Source organism: Hemicordylus capensis, chromosome 2 (genome assembly GCF_027244095.1).
Source record: "Hemicordylus capensis ecotype Gifberg chromosome 2, rHemCap1.1.pri, whole genome shotgun sequence".
Classification (NCBI taxonomy): Eukaryota; Metazoa; Chordata; class Lepidosauria; order Squamata; family Cordylidae; genus Hemicordylus; species Hemicordylus capensis.
Genome location: NC_069658.1, coordinates 203,679,230 through 203,704,817, shown reverse-complemented (window position 1 = coordinate 203,704,817; position 25,588 = coordinate 203,679,230). Strand labels below are relative to the sequence as shown.

The following is a 25,588-nucleotide window of genomic DNA, read 5'->3' as shown; positions in this document are numbered from 1 at the left end:
CGTTTTGAGGAGCAATTGTCACCAAGCTCCGCCATCTGGAATCTACTTGAGAGATAGGAATGGAACCACTGCAAAGCAGTGCCTCCTATCCCCAACTCCCCCAGGCGATCCAGAAGGATACCATGGTCGATGGTATCGAACGCCGCCGAGAGATCCAGAAGAACCAGCAGAGTCACACTCCCTCTGTCGATTTCCTGGTATAGGTCATCCATCAGGCCGACCAAGGCTGTCTCAACCCCATAGCCAGCTCTAAAGCAAGTTTGAAATGGGTCTAGATAATCACTTTAGTCACTAAGTGATGAAATGTAAGTACTAAATGTTTAATCACATTAGAGTCCGGCCTTTCTAGAAGTGCTCTCCATCCAAACACATCTTTCCCTCTCCAGATTTGAGCTCAGAAATAGAAGAAGGCTCTGCAGCAGCTAGTGGCTGTGCATGGTGTTGATTGGCTGTCCCTGTGATGCTACCAAGAAACATTCCTGAGTCCTATCTCTAGCATAGTTTTGCACTTTTAAACATCCTTTAACAATTTTATTATTTTATATTATTTTATTTACATACTGCCTGACTCGAAAGGCTCTAGGCCAGGGATTCTCAAACTTGGGTCCTCAGGTGTTATTGGACTTCAACTCCCATAATCCCCAGCCTCAGTGGCCTTTGGTTGGGGATTATGGGAGTTGAAGTCCAATAACACCTGAGGACCCAAGTTTGAGAATCACTGCTCTAGGCGGTTATATATATATATATATATATATATATATAATGCTTAATTATTAATTTATTAATCAATGGATGCAATAATAAATAAATGCACGGGGCACTTTCAAAAACAAAAACAAAAAAAAAGCAGACAGCTTGCCTAAAGCATGGAATCCAGATGGACTAGACCAGGGCTGCTCAACTTTGGCCCTCCTTCAGATGTTGACCGACAGCTCCCATAATCTCTGGCTAGTGACTGCTAGGGCTGGGGATTGTGGGAGTTGTAGTCCAAAAACAGCTGAAGGGCCAAAGATACATTCCTGGAGGAGAGATCTGCCAGTGGCTATTAATCATGATGCTTAAATGGAACCTAGGTTCAGAGGTAATGCACTTCTGCCTATGAGATGGGTGGGGAAAACATCCTCATCTGCTTCTGCAGAACAAATGTACAAAGCAAAAGGCACAAAAGCTTCATTCTCAAAACTGAACGACAAAGAGACTCAGTATTGCATTCTTAATTCCCTTGAATCTGAATGTTGGAAACTGCCGCTCAAATAGCAGTGACTAATACGTCCTTCGTGGAACATGATCGGGGCATAGCTAGGGCAGAGGGGGCCTGTGTTTGCCCTGGCAGCCCCTTGGAGTGAGGGACATAATGAAGAAAATAGGGAGGGGTGGAGCTCTGGGTTCTTTGAACCCACCCGCTCAATTATTGTTACACCCCTGAACATGATAATATCTTCCCACCTTAGTCTCCCCTGGGGAACGTGGAACCAAGGCACACACATTCAGTAGGTGGCAGCAGTGCACTAATTATGCAGTAGGAAGACCTATCATTTATGCAAGGCAGTGAAAAAAAGATGCCCAACTGTAGAAAAATGTATCTCATTTAGAAACAAATTCCATAAGGGTAACCACCAAAAAATAAGTTATTTTATTCTCACCTTGGAAACTTGGTTTATCTTTCGATATAGCTTGGCCCATATGCACTGCATCTGATCTAGGAAAGCTCAGGCCATTAATCTGGGTTCAGCTTCCTGGTCTGCCGTGAAGCTCACTGGGCGATTCTGGGCCAGTCGTTTTTTCCTCAGCCCAACCAGCACCCTAGGCTGCTGTGAGAATTAAATGGGCTAAGCCCACATAGACTATACTACCCTGAGCTCTTTGGGAAAAGAAGGTTAGTGGATCTAAGAAGCACAACTGAAGCCTAATGCGGAGGGCCAAGCAAACTTGATGTACTGTAATACGCAGAAGCTCTGTGTCTGGAATGTTCAATGTAGATTTCCTCTTGTAAAAGCAGCTGTAGCAGGGGTGGAGGTGGGGGACAGGATTTGCATGGGAGCCCCAACTCATCCACTCCACTAATTCCCCTATTTAAATCCCTCCCCCGAAAAGCTGCTCTTAGAGACAGAGTGGGGAATTTATGGAAACGGCTAAAAACAGTTTCAGGAAGCAATCTGGGTCAGGCCCACGGTATGAGGGGAAAGGGTTGGGTCCCCCCCTCCCTCCATGTCACGGTCCTGATTCAGATTGGGGGCCCCTGCAATAGCTTCTACAACCAAACAACACTGAGTGTTCCAGTCGCAGAGTGCCAACATAAAATGTTACTTTTACAGATGAGACCTGGTCCTCCCAAACAGCAGATTAGGTAGTAAGCCTGGGTGTGACCTATACCACTTCAGGCTGCAGGTATCCTTGCAAAACTGGCATGTCACAAGTCCAGAATCCTTCCTGGCATCTCGTTTTAAGCAGGAGAGAGGGGTGGGAAATCATGTCTATTAATCTGGGAACGTGCAGGGATCTTTAAAATATATATATATGGAGGAGCATTCAAGATGTGAGCACCCACCTGCAACCTGAAGCAATACAGTCCAGGATTTACTCCTCTGCTGCCTGCGAGATTTAAACTTTGATGTGAGCTTATTACCAGATAATATACTTGTGAAGAGCTATGAATGAATGCAAAAACTTGTAGGGAGAGGGATATATAAACACAGTGCTTTTAAATAAGTAATAAATAGCATTATTTACTGTATGTTAAGCACCAGTAGCATAATGTATATCAGATTCCCTTCCTCACTGCAAATGTATAGGGAATGGGCATAACGTTTTTTAAACATAAAAGAAGTAAAGCAGGAGAAATTACATTACAATGGTGGTGTGTTACGAAAGCAAAGACCTTTACACCAAGATTATTCCAAATGCAGGAGTAAGGATATGAACAATAGACACAGTCCCATCAGCTCCACCTGTACCTCTTAAGGTGCACGTGTTAATCACTCACCGACTATTGCATCAATTGATGACCCGTGTCATAGCATACTAGGCTCACTGCTGTCCATTTATTTTGCAAAGGAGATTCCTACTTGTAACAGTCCAAGACAGGGATGGTCAGCCTACGGCTCTCCAGCTGTTGTTGCAGCTGGAGGTTATGGGAGTTATAGCCCAGCAACAGCTGGAAAGCCTCAGGTTGGCCATTCTTCATCCAGGATGTCAATAGGAAAAGACTGGTAGATGTTTCTGAATGGGGAAGATATGGAGATGGCTCTAGAAAATCTCAGCTGATGGGATGGAAGAGGCTGGTGTGTAAGTGAAAGGAACAACAATGTGAGACAAGGACAGACTGAATGTAAGAGGCAGAGAGAAGCAGAGAAAGAGAGACATGAGAGCTGGAAGCACTTTATGAAGTGCAGGGGCGTCTTTCTAGGAATCTGATGTGATCCACTGCTGTCTCAAAAGAGTACATGTTACTTGCTTAATGCCCAACGTGTGTGTGTGTGTGTGTGTGTGTGTGTGTGTGTATTCAAAATATTACTAAGACACCACAAGCCTCTGGTGATCTCTCCTCCAAAAGAAGGCAAAACCTGGATACTGCTAATCTGGAGATTTCCCAGTGCTCTGAGAAGTGGGGAATGCATAACAATGTGAAGCTGCCTCCATACTGTTATGCTAGGGAAATGGGGCCATAGCTCAATGGCTGGGCATCTGCTTTGCACATAGAAGGTTCCAGGTTCAATTCTTTGCATCTCCAAGTAGGGCTGGAAGGGACTCCTGCCTGAAATCTTGGAATACTGCTGCCAGTCAATGCAGATAATATTGAGCTAGGTGGACCAATGGTCTGACTTGGTACATAAGGGAGCTTCCTATGCCTCATGCTGTCAGCCCATTGGTCTATCAACTCTGACTAGTAGTGGCTCTCCAAGGTCTTGGGCAGGAGTGGGGTCCTTCCCAGATGGAGATGCTAAGTATTGAATGTGGTATTGGGGGCATGCAAAGCACATACTGTACCTCTGAATTATGGTCCCTTTCTGTGTGAATGGGCCACAGGCAGAGCTTTCATATAAATTGAAGGCAACTCAAACCTGATGTTTTTCTGTGGGGCAAGTTCACATGTATGTTCATCACTTAGGGACTGCAATATCTAGAGTTGAATTAAAGTTAATGGGCCATCACAAAAGCTAGATTGTTCACATCACCCCAGATACAATGCTTTTCAGGAAAGCCAGTTCTCACATTCAGAGCAAAAAAAGTGACACACATTAATTCATGGGCAACTCGATGTGTAGACGAAGAGACTAATCCTATGCATGTTTATTCACAAGTCTTTGTGAGTTCAATAGGACAGTCCCAGGTAAGTGTGTATAAGATCAAAGCTTCCCAGAATATGGGAAGCACCTGTATCTGGCAGCAGCGATATAGGAAGGTGCCAAAAGGTATAATCTCACATTGTGCAGGAGGAGGCAAGCAAAGAGGCACCTTTTAAAAGTGGTGATTCTCTTTATTTAGTAGGGGGAGAGTAACTGGCCCTAGCCATCCCCAGCACAGCATCCTTCCATTGGCTGTTGCTGGTGTTTGTCTTATGTTTCTTTTTTAGATTGTGATCCCTTTGGGGACAGGGAGCCATCTCATACATACACACACACACTTTGGGAACTTTTGTTGAAAAGTGGTATATAAATATTTGACATATTTGTAAACTCCTCCTGTATTCTTTCAAAGAAGACCACATGGCTCTGTGGTCACCAGGAGTCAACACCGATTCAAGGGCACAAGTAAACTCATCCCATTCATTTCAATAAGACTAAAGATAAAGTGTGCTGTCAAGTCGATTTTGACTCCTGGTGCCCACAGAGCCCTGTGGTTTTTATTTGGTAGAATACAGGAGGGGTTTACCATTGCCATCTCCTGCGCAGTATGAGATGACAATGCCTTTCAGCATCTTCCTATATCGCTGCTGCCCGATATAGTACCAGTGGGAATTCGAACTGGCACCTTCTGCTTGTTAGTCAAGCATTTCCCCGCTGCACCACAATAAGACTGCTTATGAGCCCTGGATGTGAGCCAGTGACTGTAGTAACCTGCCTCATTAACTGGGACACTTAAATTTGTGTTTGAATTTATATATTTGTACACACACACATTTAAGCGTTATGAGATGGCTACTTTGGTCACTGGCTTACATCCAGATGGAGGATGTCAGCCAGTGACTGAAATAGCCTGTCTCATAACTGTAACAAAGTCTCTATAGGATACCTGAGCTGAAGGTTTGTGACAGAAGGGGTACACTTGTTTTAAAAGGCTGGGGACTCCTGGACTAGCCCGAAGTGGCCAGAGAAGATGCAATCTTAAACATACTTAGGAGGGACTACAGGTGAAACTCAAAAAATTAGAATATCGTGCAAAAGTTCATTAATTTCAGTAATGCAAATTAAAAGGTGAAACTGATATATGAGATAGATGTATTACATGCAAAGTGAGATAAGTCAAGCCTTAATTTGTTATAATTGTGATGATCATGGCGTACAGCTCATGAGAACCCCAAATCCACAATCCCAGAAAATTATAATATTGTGAAAAGGTTCAACAGTCTAGGCTCCAGGTGTCCCACCCCAATCAGCTAATCAATCCATAACACCTGCAAAGGGTTCCTGAGCCTTTAAATGGTCTCTCAGTCTGGTTCATTAGGAATCACAATCATGGGAAAGACTGCTGACTTGACAGTTGTGCAGAAAACCATCATTGACACCCTCCATAAGGAGGGAAAGCCTCAAAAGGTAATTGCAAAAGAGGTTGGATGTTCCCAAAGTGCTGTATCAAAGCACATTAATAGAAAGTTATGTGGAAGGGAAAAGTGTGGAAGAAAAAGGTGCACAAGCAGCAGGGATGACCACAGCCTGGAGAGGATTGTCAGGAAAAGGCCATTCAAAAGTGTTGGGGACTTTCACAAGGAGTGGACAGAGGCTGGAGTTAGTGCATCAAGAGCCACCATACACAGACGGATCCTGGACATGGGTTTCAAATGTGGTATTCCTCTTGTCAAGCCGCTCCTGAACAACAAACAACGTCAGAAGCGTCTTAACTGGGCTCAAGAAAAAAAGAACTGGTCTGTTGCTCAGTGGTCCAAAGTCCTCTTTTCTGATGAGAGCAACTTTTGCATCTTATTTGGAAACCAAGGACCCAGAGTCTGGAGGAAGAATGGAGAGGCACACAATGCAAGATGCTTGAAGTCCAGTGTGAAGTTTCCACAGTCTGTGTTGATTCGGGGAGCCATGTGATGGTGTTGGTCCACTGTGCTTCATTAAGTCCAGGGTCAATGCAGCCGTCTATCAGGAGATTTTGGAGCACTTCATGCTTCCTTCTGCAGACGAGCTGTATGGGGATGCTGACTTCATTTTCCAGCAGGACTTGGCACCTGCCCACACTGCCAAAAGTACCAAAACCTGGTTCAATGACCATGGGATTACTGTGCTTGATTGGCCAGCAAACTCGCCTGACCTGAACCCCATAGAGAATCTATGGGGCATTGCCAAGAGAAGGATGAGAGACATGAGACCAAACAATGCAGAAGAGCTGAAGGCCGCTATTGAAGCATCCTGGTCTTCCATAACACCTCATCAGTGCCACAGGCTGATAGCATCCATGCCACGCCGCATTGAGGCAGTAATTGCTGCAAAAGGGGCCCAAACCAAGTACTGAATACATATGCATGCTTATACTTTTCAGAGGTCCGATATTGTTCTATTTACAATCCTTGTTTTATTGGTTTCATGTAATATTCTAATTTTCTGGGATTGTGGATTTGGGGTTCTCATGAGCTGTACACCATGATAATCACAATTATAACAAATTAAGGCTTGACTTATCTCGCTTTGCATGTAATGCGTCTATCTCATATATCAGTTTCACCTTTTAATTTGCATTACTGAAATTAATGAACTTTTGCACGATATTCTAATTTTTCGAGTTTCATATGTAGGCTTCATTGAACTTACTTCTGAAGAAGCATGCTTAGAAGAATTGCATAGTGTAAGATCCCTGCTAACTTGGCAAAGAGGCACCTTTTAACGTGGTGATTTCCTTTATTGAGCAGGGGGAGAGTAACTGGCCCTATCCACCCCCAGCACAGTACGCCTCCAGTGACTGTTGCTGGGGTCTATCTCGTGTTTCTGTTTAGATTGTGAGCCCTTTGGGGACAGGGATCCAACTTATGTATTTATTATTTCTCTGTGTAAACCACCCTGAGCCATTTTGGGAAGGGCGGTATAGAAATCGAATGAATGAATGAATGACTAAATAAATAAGATTACAATCTTATGCACGCTAACATGGCAGTCAATGTCTGAATATCTTGGTGCTTACTTCCAAGTAAACATTTATTTATAAAATCATTTTAATCCCGCATTTTCCACCACAAAAGTTCTCAGGGCGGTACAGTTGTAATGCTGCATGAAACAACCAATTAATTCGTGGACTCAAACTACACATTCCCATCGTTCAGTCTATGCCGATGATGGGCTCTGCCTTCTCCTAGAACGCCGATCACTGTTCCACTGTTTTTAAAAGTGCCCGCAGCAAGACTCGAACCTTCTCTGTTCCTACCAGCACTCCAAGCCCAACTTCGCCCACGCCGGTGCCCCTCACACCCAGGCAGTTCTAAGCCCCGCCCCTTCCCCTTATCCAACCCCGCAGGCCAGCTCCCAGCCTATAGGGCAAGCGAGGGAATCTTCATAGTCGCGTTGTGATTGGACGCGTGGATGCACAGACGGGAAGGAGAGCCGCGATTGGACTCGGGAGCAGGGGAGGGGGCGGGGTGTGCTGGCCCGGCCGGGCTGCATGTTAGCGGCGCTCTCTCTCTTTCTCAGCCGCGGTCTCCATATTGAGGAGGCCTCGGGGCTGGGGGTGCGGGCGGAGGCGGTGGAAGGGCTGGGCCCCGCGTCCATGCAGAGGGTGGCCGGGTTGGCTGCAGGTGGGCAGGTGGCTGGTTCATAGGCAGGCAGGCTGGATGCGTCTCTCTCCATAGTATCGTATCGGGCGGGCGTGGGGGACTGACTGGGCATTGTGACGGCGGCTGCCTCTGGGAAGTGGGTGGCTTGGCACTGCTGACGGCTGAGGAGAGCCTCCCCTCTGGGGGCCCTGGTGCTGGTTCTAGTTGCTGAGATAGTGGGGGAGCGTGGTAGGCAGGCAGGCTCGGGTTGTACCCCCCGGAGAAGGGCTAACAAGACTGTTGAGGGTGTGTTTAGACGGAGCAGGGGGGTGAGTATTTTGGAAGGGACTGGTGGACCTCAGTGAATGGCTCTCTGAGGAGGAGTTGTCTGAAGTTGGGGTTGTCAGTAGAAATAGGGTGAGCTTGGATCCCAAAAGTGGGAAGCTAGGGCTGTCAGGGAAAACCCAGAAGGTTTGCCTTGGTTTGGGGCTCTTGAGGGGCTGCTGGTCAGTGACCCTCTGTGGAATTTGAGTAGATTGGGATATCTGAGGGTTATTTGGTTGTGAGGGTGCTCCCTCACGTGCACCCACAGACAGCAGAGTGTTTCTGTGGGAGAGGTTATGTGGGGTTTCTGGTAGGAAGGAGGCGTGCTTCAATACCAGAGGAGGGTTCAACTGGGGCTGCAAGTTTGTTTGCAAAAGTGCTGCTTTAAAGTGGCAGGCTGCTTAAAGGTTTGGAACAGGATAGTTACTTGTTCTGTGGGTCCTTATGGGGGCAATGTTGCTTTAAAAGGGAGACATCTAGGATAAGCATGGTATCTGAAGATCTGCAAGGAGCATCTTAGAGTACCGTTGAACCATCTGGAGGAGTTGTGTGTCTGCTTCCAACTAGTGAACTCCTGAAGTGCGGTGAAAAGATGGCTTGGGCTCTGAAGTTACCACTAGCGGATGAAGTCATTGAGTCGGGGCTGGTTCAGGATTTTGATGCCAGCCTCTCGGGTATTGGCCAAGAGCTGGGCGCTGGTGCCTACAGCATGAGGTAAGGAAGTTTACTCTGCCTTGTTGTTAATCTGATGTGCTTTCCTGTATTGCTAAATTGCAAGGTCCTGAAAGATTTAGTAGAAAAATGTCATTTAATCTGGGTGTCATCTGCTTTGGATGTGTTTGCATCAACAGGCTGGCTGTGTGTGTTTCTTGTGGGCCTGACTCCCACAGTTCTTGGTGCTGAATCAGTTCAAGCCTCTGATCCAATAGTAGCTTATATTAATAATAGGCCCCTGGTGGTTCAGCGGGGGAATACTTGACTAATAAGCAGAAGGTTGCAGTTCGAATCCCCGCTAATGTGTTTCCCTATCGGGCAGCTGCGATATAGGAAGATGCTGAAACATACTGTGCAGGAGATGGCAATGGTAAGCCCATCCTGTATTCTATCAAAGACAACCACAGGGCTCTGTGGGCGCCAGGAGTAGAAATTGTCTTGACGGCACACTTTACCTTCACCCTGCTGGATAGGAGCTGCTTTTTGATTGCGCCATGTGCTACCAGTTTGTAAAGGTGCATTATTTGAAAGGGTTGTATCCTGTTTTAGGAGAATGCAATGCATGGGTTTGTTGTTGTTGTTATTATAAGTTAATTCCTCGCTTACCCTATTACAACCACTGTTACCTAAAGGGGCTTGTTGCTTAGTGAAGCTGAAGCAACATGCAACACAGGGCGTGGATTTTAAAGTTGTGTAATGGCTAGATGTGAGGATAGGCTACCCTTATATATTTTGCACATGCCCATCTAACATGCAAACTCAAGCTGCTCTGTCTCAAATGGTCTTATTTCCAACATGTTCCTCTGCATCGGTCAATCATAACTCAAGCTCAGCAGTGAACTGAAGCCTACCCCTTATTTAGAGCTGCTATCTTGTACTACTTGGCTCAGGGTTGTGTGCAGTTCATAGCAACAGGTTTCTTTGCTTTAGAGTATTATGGAGTTTGGAGAGTTCACAAACTCTCCTGAGTTCCTGTGAGTAAAGCCTGTTAGAAAAGTGGTGGTGTACCTGTCTTACATTTTTTCCCCTTTCACAGTTGGCTAGATTTCATAGTCTTTGCCTTTTACACAGCACTGTTAGACGTTCAATAGCAACTTCCACTTGAATATCTTGTATCCTCGCACACTTGCCTCTAATGTTGTGTAACTAAACCGAATAAATTATGTCTTTCTAACAATTCTCATATCTCTAATATTTTCTTCAAACTTTTTAAAACTCAAGACCTAACAACCTCATCAATCAATCAATAAATCAATCACTGACCATTTTCATAATAACCATAACCCTTTGCAGGCTTCCTCCACTAATGAAATTTTTGCCATGAGTATTAATTATTCAAGAATTAAAAATGCAGCACTTAAACCCACTAGCAACAATTATTGCCCTTTTAAGGCTATTTTTAAATCTTTGACTATACCATACAACAATCCTTACTTTCCCTAAACTCAGTATGCACTATATTCAAATCATCTCTCACCACACCTTTTATCAGTCTTGCCCCACTATTCGTCTTCACATTGATTTCCACAACTACAATAAGAAATGTAGTATTACCCATGGACCTTCAAAGTCCAAACCAAGAGTGAGACTCTTCTGGTATCTGTAAGAGTTGTAAAATTCTAATGATTCTTCCGATCATAACTCTGACATTTTAAGCTAAATCCTTACTAGATAGGCAGCCCTTGGCCTTTTGACCCTGCAGATACTCAACAGCTAAGTACCCGGTCCTGTGGGTTTCTTTCTATTCCATTCTCCCATATATTGCAATGGGAGATGCCCAGGCATTTGTAAAGGGCAATTTGGTGTAGAATCCTTTCCGGGCTTGATAAGGAATTTGTTCTCTCTGTACATGACTGCAGCCTATTTGAGCCATCTTATTGAGAATCCCAACATTTTTTTAAATTGTATGTTTCTGTCCCTAAATTGTATGTTTCTGTCCCTCATGGTTGTGGAGATGAACTTGAAGAGCTGGCTGCAGTGTTTAACAAAGTGACAGGACATCTGGAAGGAGGTTCTAATGGCCATTGTGAGTCATTCTTTGCAGCTCTCTTTTAGGGGTGTGCACGGATCCAGCGGGGGCTCTTTCGAAGGTGGAGAGGATACTTTTAATGGCGGGGGAGGGTGCTCTTACCCCTCTCGCCACGTTTCCCCCACCAGTGCTGCACTCTAAAAGAGTGTGGGGGGCAGCAGCATACCTTCTTTTGGACCAGAAATGACAGGAAGTACCCCACACATTGGCACAAGTGTGTACATGCGCCTGACTATGTGAGTGAGTTTGATATGCGCGTGCACATGCCCAACTTGCACACACACCAGGTACTCCCTGTCACTTCCAGTCCGACGAGGGAATGGGGCAGCAGAGAGGTACGCTGCCGCCCCACCGGGCCCTTGTAGAGTGCAGCACTGGTGGGAGAAATGTGGCAGGAGGTCTAAGGGCACCCTCCCTCACCCTGAAAGGTATCCCTCCCACCTTCAAACTGGCTGAACCGCTGGTCATTTGAACCTGTTCGGAGGCCCATAAAAGGGCCTCCGAGCAGATTTGTGCACATCCCTACTCTCTTTCTATCCCAATGGACTTCCAGTCCCAGCTTTACCAATGTCCTATGAGTGCAGTTTCTATTTCTCCCACCTCTTTCTGAGCTATTTTACACTTGGGCCAAAATACCTAGCTTCTGGTACTGAATAGGTCATTATTGTTGCTACTTTGAACAGATTTTGTTAATCCAGTATTTAATATTTGTGTAATCTGTTTGTGATAGACTCTCAGATGACTTATTTAACAACTTTTGTTTGTTTATAGTAAGCTGCTGTGTTAGCTACTAGCTTGAATGGGCAGCTACATTTAAGGCAGATCCCATGTTTTCTGAGTTGTCTGCCTCCTGCTATTTGCTAATGAATAGAGCAGCCAGACCTAACCTAGTGCCCTCGATCTTCTGTCTCATAAGAATGGCCTCTTGCACACACAGTGCTAAACCAAGGCTTAGCGTTATGTGCATAAGCAGAATGAGCCTTGAGCTTGTGCACTCTTCCTCCCCTCATAAACAAATGAGGAGAGTGATTGAAAACTTCTGCTTGCAGTTTAGAAAAAAAAACACTGTTTCCTGTTACATCTGAATTGGGGAAACTGTTTTGTACTGAAGTAGAAGCCTTAAATCCCCTTGAAATTTTTCACACAGGACTTTTAAAGCCCTTTAGCTCGCATCTCCTCTAGAATGGAGGGGGTGCATTCACATATCGGGCGGATTTACCCCAAAGTCCCAGCGAGCTATTGGGGAGCATTTCACCCACAATTTGGGTTTTTCACGGCAAGTTATAGTGCAGCCAGATTTATGCCCGGGGGAGTGGGGGGATTCACTTTTTGTGTCAGGTTTTTGGGATGACTTTGAGTTTGCTGTTAAGCCTCCCAGAAAACTCTCAGTAAAGCCTGCTGTGTGGAGAATTCCCAGGTGTATGAAAGAGGAAGAGAGGGTGGTGTGTGAACCTGAGGCTTGGCTCGACTCCTGCATGTAGCATTGAACTATGGTTGAACATGTCACGCACCATTTGCCCTGGACCACCTAAGCCTTTTATATAGATAGAAGATAGATTTGTGCACAGGCTTACATCAAGGGCTACAAAGAAAATATATTCTCAGTTTTACCCATTGCAGAGTCTGGCTGAGAACTAGAACACAAAGAAATAGTTATCCCCCCCACCCCCCGCTTCTCCAACTGTATCTTCACAATTTGCTATGATTTCAGTGTCAAAGTAGCAGACTCAATCCTGACTAATTCTGCTTCATGGCCTTTGAGGCCAGCAGCACACAGAAGCTGTTGTACTTAAAATGTCTAACACCAACACCACCATCACCACCACTCTCTCAGATAGATAACGATTCATTCTGGTTAGAGTGGTAATGATGATGTTGAACCCTGATGCTCGACTGGTAATCTAAACCTTTTAGCAGGTTCTGTTTTGATTTGTTTCTACGAGACAGTGGTTCAGGTTTTGTTCCAATTTGGGAAAGGAGGAATATGATGTTTCTGGTTAATTTTGATTTGGCTCCCTGTGTATTGCACACTGTGGTCCTGGTTAAAGGTTAGTTATTGTGGGGACTGAAGGGTGGGCTGCATGAGGTTGCACTAGGTGGCTTTTAGATTCCTCCAAACTCTAACCTTCAGGCAGTGACAAAAGAGAAGTTCCTAAAGGAAGTAGGCAGGTGCTATTGCTTTCCAAAGGAGGACTTTCTCAAGGATAAATAAGTGTAATATTTCCTGTTAGTGATTATACAATTACACAACTCATTTAATTGTGTTGGTGTACCAGCTGACAATCTCAGGATTGGGCCTTGGAGGACTTGAGATTTCACTTATAGCATAGTAGGTTTTGAAAGGGACATTGCCAAGGGGTTAACTGTTTAAACGCAGCTACTGGCAGCGTGAAAGGAAGGTAAGTTGCTTGCTTGATATCTAGTAGTCTCATTGCTGGTTGTAATAAAGTGCAACACTTTGTGGTGTCGTTTGGCCATTTCATTTTCCTGCCACTCTGATGTGGACACCAACAGTTGTTTGGGCCACATGCACATTTTCTTCCTTAATATACATAGGCTAGTATGCCCAAGGTTGTGACTTGTAAGCTCTCTAATGTAGGGATCAAAAGCAGGCTGGATGCTGAGATAGTTGCTACAAAATTACCATATTAGCAGTCCTGGTGGTGGCAAGTATGTTGCTGAACATTCCAGATACCTCTGAGAAGATGCTGCAGATCCTGGGGAAAGAACATGTGTGGTGATGGGGGTGGTCTTCTGGGTTATAAACTACTTACAACAGTGTGTCAGGTATTTTTTTCTTAACCTCTTTTCTCCCTCCCTTGTCTACCTAGTTCAGCTGTGTGGCTTTGGTTGCACCATCTATTCCTTCATATTGTTGGTTCCTAAAATGAGACGTCATAGGGTTTTAAGCTTTTATTTATTTAGGCTTATTGACCAGTTTGTAAGTGGTGACAAAGCTGTTTGCAAACCCAATTTTCAGTAACCCTGCATTTATGAGCTCCAGAAATCTACTGGCAGCCCTTGAATTAAGTGTCATTTGACTCAGTAATGGGGTAAGTGTGTGTGCATATGTATCAGGGTGGATTTGATTTAAATCACGATTTAAATCACTAGCAGGGTGGATAAAAATCAAAACAATCCGATTTAAATTTAAAAAAATCTGATTTTTTTTATTTAAATCAGATTGTTTTGATTTTTATCCACCCTGCTAGTGATTTAAATTGTGATTTAAATCAGTTTGATTTAAATCAAATCCACCCTGATATATATGCATGTGTACGTACTTAGACTGTGTGGCTAAAACGACACCAGCTACCTTTCAAAGTCTGCAGTGCATCAAAACAACTTGAGTTCACTTGGGAGCAAGGAAACATCACTGCCCCTGACTTGCAAGATGACCTTGTGCTAGTGACTTTATCTGTATAACTCCAAGTTGCCAACTGGGCAGTTGATAAAAGTGTAGAAGATGGTGCTAAATGCCAAATACACTAAATGAAGTTTCCCTGAGGAATTGGCTACACATAACTGTTGATGTATTGCACTCTGGAAGCAGTGGGAGACCAAGCTGCATTTCTAAAATGGTACCCTGATTTTTTCTGTGAACCTTAGTGCTTTCATTATGTGTTATTTGTGCTATTTAGCTGTTTGTGCAGTCTACTATCTTGGTAAGAATAAGTTATCCTTAGTACTTGAGGGCTGTTCTCAGTATTATATAGTGCTTGTGTAAAAGGTAAAGTTGTGCCGTCAAGTCAGTGTCAACACCTGGTGACCACAGAGCCATATGATTTTCTTTGGTAGAATACAGGAGGGGTTTACCATTGCCATCTCCTGCGCTTTATGCCTTTCAGCATCTTCCTGTATCACTGCTGCCCGATAAAGGAGTTTCCCATAGACTGGGAAACATACCAGTGGGGATTCGAACCAGCAACCTCTTACTCCCTAGGCAAGTTACATTTACCTTTTTAAGACTAACCAGCTTTTCATTCTCCTGGTTGCCGTGTGGCAAGTGAGACATGGTGACTAGCTATTGCTAGATCTATCCTCCATGTGAAAAACCAGAGGAAAACGTTTTATGTGATTGGAAAGCTGTATGTAAAGTTTGTTCATGTAGAAAGAAATACAAGGCTTTGTACTTCTTGATAGTTGCCTCACCACAATTGTGGAAACTAGGATCTGACTCCGAATTTAGCATACTGACAATCTCTGTTTTGTTTTGTTATTGAAAGCACTGTGTAAGTGTAACTTGAAAGTGTAACTTGAAAGTGTAAGGGTCATGCCTAGTGAAGTTTTGCAAGTTGGGGCAGAACTTCCCATGGTCAGGGGTGAGGCTCTGGTGCCTGCCATTCCCCAAGGCAAGCAGAAATAGAACTACCAATGAGACATAACAGTATGTGGAAGTTTTGTCAGGTATCCACAAGCCTAAATTGTTTAGCAATGAGAGCATTTTAGACATTGACGTGGGTTTTCTGGGAAACTGAAACATCCGATGCCCTGAATAGTGTGGGATCTGATTTAACAAGTTTATTTGACTTATATTTAGTAAACAAAAATAAAAATGTGTGCTGTTTTTAAATTTTTAAAATTAGTTTTTCCAATAGTATTTGAACTGAAATAGTTAGGGGAAAATAATAAAGCATACTTAATGCAGGTTAAACCTACATTCAGAAACATTTACGACTTTGCTTGGAACTTGTGTGTGGGTGTGTGTGTGTTGGGGTTCAGTCATCCCTTGCCAACCGCGCGGGTTACGTTCCCGCAGAACCTCCAGTTGGCAAATGTGCAGTTGGCGAGGTATTGAAACCAATGGAAAGCGGCTTAGGGGAACTGCGGCCATGAAATCACCTAAAAATCAAGGGGGGAAATGTTCAAAAATCCACATCACCAACACTCCCCAAATATCAACAGAATCAGCAAGAGTCACCAAGAGGAATGAGCAGATTGAGGCCCTTGAAGCAGATTGAGCCTCGGCCCTGTTCTCTTAATCCCCTCCATTAAAATTAACTGGAAGGGGACCCCACACTAGCTGATTTGCCTCAAGCCATGCACCCCTCCAGGGCTCCCTAAGGATAATTTCCCCCTCACATTCCATCTATACATTCAATCAATGTGTGGAGTGGGATTTGCTCTTGATTTCCATACATTCAGCAGGAGATTAGAATGGGCTACATATATATGAATGTAGAGCTTGTCCCCACCTTCTGCTGAATGCACACAAATGGGCTGAGTGAGTGGGGATGTGGTAGTCAGGGCAGAGGCCACAATCTGAGAAGAAGGCTATGGTCCTCTGAAAAAAGTCAATTACAACTTTGAAACTGCCCAGCTTGACTGGTGTATCCATTTGTTATGTTGCTGATTTTTTGAAACTGTGTGTGTTTGGATGGAACTTTAAAAATAAAAAAAAGCAGTACACTTCCTGTAAAACTTTATTTCGGTCATAGACCAGCAATACAACAATATAAAACAAATAAGAAAATAATATCCCCCAGTGAGGCACTACCTTGGCGTGGTTGTGGGGCTTGCGTGCTCTGAGGAAGGTGAGAGCTATGCAAGAGGTCCAACCATACTGGACAGGTCTCACCAGAGGAGCCAGACAAAGAGTGCCTCTCCCATCAACAATATGATGAGACGTAACCTTAATAAATCTATACCTGATCGGTCGTCGCCCAGGTCGACAAGGACCGTGCCAGGTGCTATAGTCCCTGGACATCTGGTGGCAAGTGGGCAACAGGACTCAGGATCTTCAGTTGAGCAACCAGGGCTGGAGACCGCAAAGTTACTGGAAGAAACGTCGCATAACCGAAAAAAATATACGAAAAATGCCAACAAGGAAATAATGATCTGCTATTACAAGTCTAGTCCAACTAGAAGAGGTTATTTTAAAAGAATGTACCAAATTTGGAAAGAGAAGCATCCACATACAGAAATAACAGAACAAAGGCTAGCAGACCAGAGAAGATTCATAATAAGAAATAAAGTATTCACAGGAGTTGAGCTGGAAGAACTGCAAAGAGCAACACAGGCTCAAGATATGGAAGAAGAATTACCACCAATTGAAGAAGTTGCTCAGGCGCAGGTGGAGGAGGTGTCGGAAATCGAGGATGCCACTGTTGCTGAACTGTTTCAAAATAAAAACCAGGCAACCGCCCCTTTGCCTTCACCTCAAAATCCTGAATGCCATTTAACAGAAAAGCAACAAGAACTAAAGCAAATAATAACTGAGCACATGAACCAAACAACCACCAGAGTTCTACTTCCAGCTCTAAAAACAGTTGCCAAAAAAAACTTGCTCAGGTATTAAAAGATGTCAATGCTGCACTTGCAGAAATAACAACCAATAATTTGCAAGAAACAAACCAACTAATGTACAGTGCAGCAACAATAACAACACAAGAGCTCAGATATAAGATCAGTGGACCTGTCAAAAAAGAAAGCAGTACATCACCTAAATGGAAGATTAGATTAGAAAATAAAATCTCCAGGCTTAGATTAGATGCTAGTAAATTGAAAGATATGAAAGACAAGAAGCTGAAGAATGAAAACACCAAACAGTATCTGATCCAAAAATACCACCTAGATTCAAGGAAAAAATTAGAGAAGTCCTGGAAATAATAAAGCAGCAAATAACAGCAGTGTCAAAGAAGATTAGCAGATATGAAGCCAGAATTACACAGCACAGGCAGAATCTCCAATTCTAGTCGAATCAGAGACGTTTCTACCAAAGCATAAAAGGAGAAACTGCAAGAAACATAGAAACACCAAATAAAGAAGTAACAGTGCAATTCTGGGGGAAATTATGGGACAATCCAATAGATTAAAATAAAAAAGGCTGGGTGAAAGAGGTCGAAAAATGTAACCAACAAATGCAAGATCTATTAATAACACCAGAATTAATAAGTGAAAGAGCAAAGAAAATTAAAAATTGGACTGCGCCAGGCGATGATGAACTGCATGGCTTTTGGCTTAAACACCTAACAAGCCTTCATAAACAACTATCAAAACAGTTCAATCACATTTTGCAAGGCAGTGATGTTGAACAATGGCTAACAACTGGGAAAACTCATCTCATCATGAAAGACCCAGCCAAAGCTGCAGTTCCAAGTAATTATAGACCGATCACCTGACTGCCAACCATGTTCAAATTATTAACTGGAATAATAGCAGATGAAGTGATGCAACACTTATTAACTAACAAACAGCTTCCAGTTGAACAGAAAGGAAATTGCCCGAACACCAGAGGCACAAAAGACCAGCTGCTGATAGACAAAATGATTTTAGAAAACTGTAAGAGAAGAAAAACAAATCTAAGTGTTGCATGGATTGACTACAAGAAAGCCTTTGATTCATTGCCTCACACATGGATACTAAAATGTTTAGAAACAACTGGTGTCAGCAAAAACATTCAGATATTTATAAAAAAAGCAATGAGCATGTGGAGTACACAGTGAACAATCAATGGTGAGACACTTGGACAGGTTAGCATTAGAAGAGGCATTTTCCAAGGGGACTCACTATCCCCTCTGTTGTTTGTAATCACCATGACCCCACTTTCACAAATACTAAACAAAACAGGCCTCAGATACCAAACATCTAAAACATAAAAATCAACCATCTGCTGTACATGGACGATCTGAAGTTGTATGGAAAGTCCCAGTCAGAAATCGAATCACTGCTAAACACTGTCCGTATATTCAGTAGCATCTAGCAATGGAGTTTGGACTAGACAAGTGTGTTGCATTAATAATGAACAGAGGGAAAATAAGAAAAACAGAAGGAATAGAACTGCCCAATGGAAGCAAGATCAAGAACCTGGAAGAGAAAGAACCTTACAAATACTTGGGCATTCTCCAGGCTGATAACATCGCACACACAGAAGTTAAAAGAAAAATGGGAAGTGAATACATCAGGAGAGTTAGAAAAATCCTCAAGTCCAAACTCAATGGTGGGAACACCATACAAGCCATAAACACCTGGGCTATACCTGTTATCAGATACACTGCAGGAATAATAGACTTGACCCAGGCAGAGCTAGAGACGCTGGATCGTAAGACCAGGAAAATTATGACCATCAATCATGCTCTGCACCCCCGCAGTGATGTCGATAGGCTATACCTCCCTCGCAGCTCAGGTGGAAGAGGAATGCTGCAAGTCCATCAAACAGCAGAGGAGGAGAAACGAGGCCTTGAAGAATATATCAAGGACAGTGAAGAAGATGCACTTCAAATGGTCAATAACGCGAAACTATTCAACACCAATGAAACAAAGCAGGCCTACAAGAAAGAACAAGTCAAGAACCGAGCAGAAAAATGGAGAAATAAGCCCCTGCTTGGTCAATATTTGCACAATATAACTGGAAAATCAGACATCACCAAGACCTGGCAATGGCTTAAGAATGGTTGCTTGAAGAAGGAAACAGAGGGTTTAATACTGGCTGCGCAAGAACAGGCACTAAGAACAAATGCAATAAGAGTAAAAATCGAAAAGTCCACAACAAACAGCAAGTGCCGCCTTTGTAAAAGAAGCAGATGAAACAGTGGACCACCTAATCAGCTGTTGTAAAAAGATCGCACAGATTGACTACAAACAAAGGCATGACAAGGTAGCAGGGATGATACACTGGAACATCTGCAAAAAATACAAGCTACCTGTAGCCAAAAATTGGTGGGACCATAAAATTGAAAAAGTTGAAAAATATGAAGATGTAAAAATATTATGGGACTTCCGACTACAAACAGACAAACATCTGCCACACAATACACCAGATATTACTGTAGTCGAGAAGAAAGAAAATAAGTTAAAATAATCAACATAGCAATACCAGGGGATAGCAGAATAGAAGAAAAAGAAATAGAAAAAATCACCGAATACAAAGATCTACAAATTGAAATTGAAAGGCTGTGGCAGAAAAAGACCAAAATAATCCCAGTGGTAATTGGCGCCCTGGGTGCAGTTCCAAAAACCTTGAAGAGCACCTCAACACTATAGGGGCCACAGAAATCACCATCAGCCAATTACAAAAAGCAGCTTTACTGGGAACAGCTATATTTTGCGACGATATCTATAATAACCAACAGTATTGATGATAAAATTCAGCCATCCCAGGTCCTTGGGAAGGACTCTATGTCTGGATTGACAAACCAGTCAATAACACCAGTCTGACTGTGTAAACAAGAAATAATAATATTATAAAATCAGACTACATTTATACGCATTTGGCATATTATATAACAATATTTGGCCACAATATGAATAACATCCGAATTAGGACTGGTGAGTAGATAGTTTAAATAAAAATCATCTCCACGACCCGGAAAATTAATCAAAAGTGGGGCAATTAGTTGGCATCTTATGTCTCTGTAATAATCACAGTACAGAAGAACATGAGCAGTTGTTTCAATGTTACCAGATCCACAAGGGCATAATCTTAATGTATATGGTATACCCTGGAATCTCCCATGGAGCACAGCTGTTGGGAGAGCATTTACACGGGCAAGTGTTATCGCTCGTCTAAACTTTGGAATTAGGATGCTACTTAAATATGTAGCAGACTTGAGCTCGATGCTATGACTTCCTATGTAAATGTTTCTCGATAACTTTGCATGCGCCATCTGCAACTCCACGTCATGGATACGTTGCACAATTGTTCTTCTAGCCTGATCGAAACCTAATCTAATAACATCATCTTGAGAGAATCCGTATAATAGTAATTTTTTTGTGATTGCTAATTTCCATTTGGATTTAAAAGAGTCTTCCCGAATTAAATGTACTAGACTTTTGTGAATACCAATTTTAACCAGTAAAGTATAATAGATCTCCAATAACATGATTCAAATCTAACCAGACCCATCTCCCTTCTAATGACAGTACTTGAAACACAGTACGGCAACTGTAATATAGTTCTTATGAACTTAGTTTGAATTCTTCTAGCAGAGCAAAATTACTAAATGTGCCCAATTGTGCACCATACATAATCTGAGGATACACTTTGGCCAATAGTAGTTTTATTACAACAGGGACGTACGAAGCTCCCCGTGAGAAATGAAATGATTTGATTAGATTCATTGATAATTGGGCGCTCTGAATAATATGTTTTTGATGTGCAATACGGGAGCCAGATGAATGGAATACAACGCCTAAGTATTTATAAGATTGAACTTGTTCAGTTGTATTTCTGTTCATGTGCTAAGTATATTTCTTTGGCTGTCTAGCAAACACTAAAACTTTTCTCTTTTGGTGGTTTACTTCTATCATCTCTCTGATACAAAATAAACTTAATTGTGCCAATGCTCGACGTAGTCCTATGGGTGTCTGGGATAAAAGGATCATATTGTCTGCATACAGCAGGACTGCAATATGTTTCTGTGTCAGTCTTGGTGGGTGCATAGACATGTCGGATAAACAACTCACCACTGAGTTGATATAGATGTTAAAGTAGGTGCCAAAATGCAACCCTGCCTTACTCCTCTACTAGTTGGAACATCTGACGATAAATAGCCATACTGATTACAACGGACCCGCAATCAAGACTTCTCATATAGCTTATAAATTAATAGTAGTAATCTCTTATCAATTTCCAAATTTATTAGTTTTTTCCGGAGCCTGTCTCTTGAGATGGAATCAAATGCTAATTTCAGGTCTATGAATGCAGTATAAAGTGCAGCACCCGAATTAGCCGTATATTTTTCAGCAAGATAATGGAGGGTCAGAGCATGTTCCATAGTAGAGCGACCTGCTCGGAAACCAGTCTGTTCAACTGCAAGAATGTTCTTATCTTCAATCCAGTCCACCAGCTTAATCACTAAGTGTTTAGCATATATTTTACTAATCACACTCAGGAGACTTATAGGCCTATAATTTGCAGGATCACTCAGTCTACCTTTTTTATATATTGGGACTATTATCGCCACTCCCCAATGGGGTTGGATTTTTGCCGTATCATCGATATACGTGAACAGTGAGGCTAAAACTGGAGCCCACCAGTCTAAGTTAGACAGAATCACCTCTATAGTAATATAATCGATTCCAGGGGCTCTGCCCTTTTTAAGTTGTCTTACAAGACCTTCTACTTCCGAGCAGGAGACCAGGCCCCATCTCGGGGGGTCAGTTGTATGTGCCTCAGCATTCACCATTATGGTGTCATTTTGTCTGTACATCTTATAAAAATGATGTTCCCATTTATCAGCCGGAATTATACAGTCAGGTAAAGTGGGAGCCCTTCCTAATGAAGGTGCTACCAAGCGCCAAAAGGTGCTTTGGTTTTTCAGTTTGGCCGCTTCTGTTAACTGCTTCCCTCTCTGTATCATCCATTGAGATTTCTTTTGTTTTAACAGCCTCTTATATTGTCTCCTCATTATTATTAGGCCCTGTACATTGAACTTAGTTGTATCAGCCATATATCTATCAAGTGCCTTTATTAATATACCTTTCGCCTCTCGGCAATCTCTATCAAACCAGGGATGGGGCAAAGCTTTCCGTCCAGTTTTTGGAATAGTGTTAATGAGCACTGGATGTATTAAGGTTAAGAGACTATCATAATGATCTAGCAAGCAGTTACCATCAGGCATGGATGTCCCTTGAATAATAACATCCCATAAGTACTGGGCTTTTGAGGAGTTAAGTAAATCAGTGAGGCGTGCAGCTTGCCCAACTGTCCATTTTGCCCTTTGTGGGGCATTTCCCTTTTGTATACTTAAAGCCCGTTCACAGTCCGAAGAAATTCTCCCTCTTAATGTTATGTTCAGCAATAATGAAAAATGATCACTTTCCGGGCGGGATATCACTAGAAATTTCCTTGAACTACATCCATGATTTAATACTTATTTCTCAGTAGTTTGGAGTGCAACAGACACAAATAATGCAAGATTTTGCTCTTAACTGTCTGCTTTCTTGAAACCAGAGTGTTTTGTGTCTTTTAATGACAAGGTAGCCATAAGCAGTGCCTGTCCTGATGATAGGCAACTTTGCTGGCCTTTCTGTCCTGAGATTAGACACTTTGGGGGAAGGGGTTGGGGAGGGGCTTTAAATGACTGTGTAGTGAAGCACCTGTTATGCATGCAGCAATCCCAGTTTCAGTCCCTGGCACCTTCAGATATGGCAGAGGAAGATCCCCGTCTGAAACCCTGGCCTCTTGCTACCGGTCATATGTTCTTGTCACGCTACTTTGTTACAATCTCATAGGGCAAATGTCTTGTAGAGCCATTAAGTGCTCTAGCATATTCCATCTTACCATTGTCATGAAAGAGCCTTTAATAGCTTAGAGATTGTATTGTAATCTGCACTGAGGAGATAGATTCTCCCTTGTATGTTCTCTGTACTTGCTCCCTAGAGTTGGAGAGAATCCAGGGCAGCCCAATTTATTTCTGTTTCAAGAGGTGCGAAACTTTGCTTTCAGTAATGGATTGAACTCTTGGATTGATGTTGGCTTATTAATCCTAGGGTGTGTGTTTTTCTGACCAGCAAAATAACATCCTGCTGCACACATGGAGCCTATTAAAACAATACAATGACGATGAGAGAGGCACCATCCTTATTGCAGGCCATGTTAATAAGCCAGTCACCTAGAAATATACATAGTCGTGATCAAGCCTTAAAACACAGAATTTAGCTTTTATTACTTAATTTACAGTCTGTCTCTTATCCCAGCAAGGGCTTTGTACCTATACGAGAGTGTGTGTGGTTTTATAAATAACATGTTTCTGGCCTTTGTACACAAATATAGTGTTTGTGGGCAAAAGGAGTAGTTGCAGTCTAGTGGCAGAGGCAGAGCAAGTCTTCGCTTCTCATGAATAGTGAGGTTTTACCCTACTTGCAACTGAGCCTCTACTCCCGCTGCCTTTGTGTGAGGTGCTGGTGATGAGAGGGAGGGAGGATGCTGCACTACTCTTTCCTGCACCATCAGGTTAACCCTTTGCCACAGGGAAAGAGCTCATGCTATGACTGCTCTTTACACCAGTGTTGCTCCAGTTATGAAAGGTTGCCTTACAGTGGTCAGGGGCTCTCATGCTGCTACCATGGCAAGGGAGTCTGAGGAATCTGGCACATGGTGGGGACTCTGGCAAAAGCACCACCAAAGGTCACACACTATGATGCATGTCTGGGACTCTAATCTTGCCTCACAGATATCCTGATATGCACATCCCCATCATGCACTCCCTTCCCCATTTGTATTGAGTTCTAGTGCTGAATTCTGTCCCTCCTTCCACCAATCTTTAACTGAAGATTTTCAATCTTGGTGTATCCAGACTTAAACATTTTGCTGATGGAGGGTGGGGAGAGGTTTAGCCAGCAGTCTCTGTGTTAAAGGGAAGTATTTATAACTATGACTGTGAATATTCTGAATGTTAATCTAAGAGTTGTGATAAGAAACTAGTTTATTTGGCAGCTATAAATTAGTCAAAACAATAACATCTGCATGAAAATGCTTGCAATGAATTGATTGCAATTACTTGAGCTCTTGGTTCTATAAAGATCTACATGAGGTCTTCCTAAACTATGGCTGTGGATCTGGACTGTGTGGAGTGGTCCTGCTTTTGGTTTATTTAAATGACCTTCTGGTCCCTTCAGATTCTGCTCCTGAACTTCTTGCAGCTCTGTCGAGTTACTTTTTTTTTTTTTAAGAACTGTATGGCAGTTGTGAGCAGGAGACGGATTGTGACTAGGACTGGGTAGACCTGAGTTCAAATCCCCATTCAGCCATAATACTTGCTGGGTGACTCTGGACCAGTCACTCTCAGCCTAACCTACTTCACAGGGTTGTTGTGAGAAGGAGCTTAAGTATGTAGTGCACCGCTCTGGGCTCCTTGGAGGAAGAGTGGGATATAAAATGTAGTAATGAGGAGGAAGAGGCAGGTTACTGTACAAAGTACGTAGACAACTTGCTTTGAAAAACTAGAGCCATTGACTTCTCCTTTTCCCACTGTTTGAAAAATGTGCAGGCATGAGGAGTAGATGCTTGACATTACCTTACAAAACCAAAAGCTGAAATTTTCTTTGTTTGATAGAAGATCTTCTCTGAGCAAGATCTTCCGTATGCAAAGTTAAAAAGGTTAAAGGTATAGTGAGGCTGAATATTAGCTTCTTCTGAACATGAGTTAGGGATGTAAACAGTTTTAATAATTTAATTGTATCTCTGTGTTAACTGTTATAGTCAGCTCTAAGAAAACCATTCACAAATTTGGGGTGTGATGAAGGAAATGATTGTGGTACTTTCCAGGTGCAACCTCAAAGTGGTCACTTGAAGTGGGGTGGTATAAGTAGGTGAAACAAATAATCTTTTGGAGCACTGAGGCTCTCAGTTACTGGAGGAAAAAAGTTACCAGATGTTAGCAGTGTTATAACAGTTGTTGTGACAAGAGTCTAACAGTTGCTGAAACTAATGTGAGTTCAATTTAAGGTCCTGGTTTTGACCTTCAAAGCCTTGTGGGGCTTGGCGCCTGTCTACCTACAGACCTGCCTCTCCCACCCAGTTACATCCGGTCCAGTTAGATAATCTCAGATGGCCCTTTTGTTGGTCCCTGATTTCCGAGAGGTTTGGGGTGCTAGGACCTGTGAAAGGGCCTTCTCGGTTTCTGCCCCACTTCTTTGGACTCTCTTCCCCTTCGGATTCATTTAGCCCCTTCCTT

General features: G+C 42.9%; 1 protein-coding gene across 2 annotated transcripts in view; it reads left to right on the top strand.

Moving 5' to 3' along the window:
* The first annotated feature begins 7,786 nt into the window (after positions 1 to 7,786).
* TFCP2 (transcription factor CP2) overlaps positions 7,787 to 25,588 on the top strand; it is a 78,418-nt gene continuing 60,616 nt past the window's right edge. For both annotated transcript variants that reach the window (XM_053298474.1, XM_053298473.1), the window contains exon 1: positions 7,787 to 8,941. In XM_053298474.1, coding sequence (XP_053154449.1) covers positions 8,820 to 8,941 — 122 coding nt within the window. In that variant the 5' untranslated portion in view covers positions 7,787 to 8,819. The remainder of the gene's footprint in view (positions 8,942 to 25,588) is intronic.